The following is a 2,500-nucleotide window of genomic DNA, read 5'->3' on the forward strand; positions in this document are numbered from 1 at the left end:
GGAAGATCAAAGGTATGCCTGTATCATGACTGGCTCGAAACTTACCGTAAAAGCACAACCACGCCATTATTAGTGTGAATACAAGGGATTCTGCATTGCGCATGTCCCACCACGACTCAATCCGGGATATGCTATCCATGGACCAATCATAGCACAGAATGTTAGGACACAGAAGAAGACGGGCGTTCAAAGAACATAAGTATGAGTAAGTTCTGAAGCGAGTCCAAACGTCAGGATGAAATGATGTTGGATTGTCAGATTCGGTGAAGGAAACTGCCAAACCTCGATTAATGATGACTATTCTTAAATATAGCAAGATTATGGCAGAAGAAACGAGGATACAAACTCTTTCAATAAAACAAACAAACCACTTGGGACATGATCTGAAAACAAACAAAGCAAAGTAGTTTTGCATGTAATAAGAGATGTTACATGTTTACCTCGGTGAATGAAATGAAGGTGTTTATTTATCGATGATGACTCGGGGATACTCGGAAAAAATCCGAGTGCTCCTTTGCAGGAGTCGAAGCTACGACCTTCCGATTGCTAGTTCGGACGCCATACCACTGAGCTATAGGATACTCGAGTCCGGCCCCGAATTAGTAATCGGAAGGTCGTAGATTCGACTCCGGCAAACGAGCTCTCTCGGCTTTTTTCCGAGTACCCCGGAATCTCCTCAAATTTGCTTTCTTTTCTTTTGCCATTTTTATTTCGTCTTCCATCACTTTAGCGCAGGGTTGAAGATATGAGATGCGAGCGCAATTTTAAAAGCTTCCAATAAAAGAGTTAAAGTTTGCGTTCGAGTTATTTTTGCGTTGGGTTTCTTACAACTGTTTGTGTTTGCTTGAGGAGTTCGTGAAGTTTAAGTGAGAGAAAACTCTATAAAGTTCAAACTTCACAGTTACATTTTTCTTTTTGTTACCTTGAAAACATGTTAAAAGGTCGGCTTTCCAAAACAAGCGGTTGGCAATTTCACAGATGGCTTTTCGGGTCCGAAAAGTTTTCGGGACTTCGAAAAATGGGCCCCTGGACATGAGTTTCTGGCTTAGTTGATGATCAGTGGCCTACAAGAAAGTGCAACTGAATGCTCTAATCTAACGTACCTGAAAAAAAAGATGGGTGTGGCTATTGCTTTAAGCAAGTATCCTCCACTGACCTTGCCGACAAGTACAATGTCTAACACAACACAAACTCCGAGTACAGTGATTCCCTGTTCCTTGCTAAAAAGCGACAAAACGCAACAAAAAATCGATGAAGCGAGCCACAGCCTCGAATATTTCGATGGTACTTTATGTCTATTTGGTGAACTTCCATCGGGAAAGCAGTTAATATAAGATAACAACGTCAAAAGATAAAATAAACCACAAAGAACATCAGCGCGACCGACAACATTAGACACAGCTTCAGTGTGAATTGGATGAAGAGCAAAAAATAATCCACAAAAAACTGGCAATGATCTGTTTGGTGAACCAATGTAAGTGTTAAAAAGTCTTTTACAAAAACAGAGAAAAAATACAGAGACAGCTGAATGAAGGAGCACGTTAATTGCGTGGTAGCCAAATGGATTTAAACCTCCGATGAGGTAATTCCAGCGAAATGTGAGTATGGTGATAGGGCGGTAGGATTTGTGAGACTCATTGCTTTGAATTGGAATTCCCCAAAAATCGTTGGTGAACAAACTGGAAAGAGGAGATGAAGGTCTGCAAGATAACAGAAAAATGAAGTTCAACTGTTAGTCTTCAAGTCTTCAACAAAAAGGGAACAATGAAGGATATTTGTATCGTTGCAATCGCAGCTGAACCATCACGTGACCGGCGAAGGAGGGGCAGCTAAAACAACAGAGGACGTGTTTCCATTGTAATGATATCGGCAAAAAATTCTTCTCGGATGAGGACAGTAAACCTTTTGTCCCGTCTCTCTACTCTCCGGCCCAGGGCCCGGTTGTTCGAAAGCCGATTAACTTAATCCAGGATCAGCACTTGGGAGTAGAGAAATAAACTCCTTAGTTAATTTTTAATCTGGGATTAGCGTTAATCGGCTTTTGAACAACCGGGCCCTGCTGATTATTGCCGGATGCTTCCACGTCATATCGACAACGTAGCCAATCACGAAAGTGGCACGTGCAATAACACAAGGACCAATCACAACTTAGAGTGAAAAGCGCAGGAAAAACTGCGATGTTTAAAATTAAATACAAGTCAATAATGCGGTCTGATCTGATCTGATAACGAATCTAATAGACATTTCTTTGAAGATGTCTTTCATACGTTTAGCAAAAATTGGGAGTTTAAGAAACGACGACGGCTACGGCAACGACAACGCCAAAAAGCAGTAATATTATTCGTTAAAAGAACCAAAACGTTCGTGTGGCACGCATTTTTTTAACATTTCTCTCGCGTACTCGTCAAAACTACTACGTGAAATGACCAAATTTAAGGTTTTGACCACAACGTGGACAAACTACAGTGAATCTTTTAGTCTCACTCTTTACTTCAAATCC

At 41.0% G+C, this 2,500-nt stretch overlaps 1 protein-coding gene across 1 annotated transcript in view; it reads right to left on the reverse strand.

The window, feature by feature from the left end:
* LOC137982634 (protein O-mannosyl-transferase TMTC4-like) overlaps positions 1-2,500 on the reverse strand; it is a 14,016-nt gene that overhangs the window by 9,141 nt on the left and 2,375 nt on the right. The window contains exons 2-3 of the mRNA XM_068829758.1: positions 1,104-1,700; positions 46-383 (exon numbers count right to left, since the gene is read on the reverse strand). Of these exons, the coding sequence (XP_068685859.1) occupies positions 46-383; positions 1,104-1,700 (935 nt within the window). The remainder of the gene's footprint in view (positions 1-45; positions 384-1,103; positions 1,701-2,500) is intronic.

This window comes from Montipora foliosa, chromosome 13 (genome assembly GCF_036669935.1).
Source record: "Montipora foliosa isolate CH-2021 chromosome 13, ASM3666993v2, whole genome shotgun sequence".
Classification (NCBI taxonomy): domain Eukaryota; kingdom Metazoa; phylum Cnidaria; class Anthozoa; order Scleractinia; family Acroporidae; genus Montipora; species Montipora foliosa.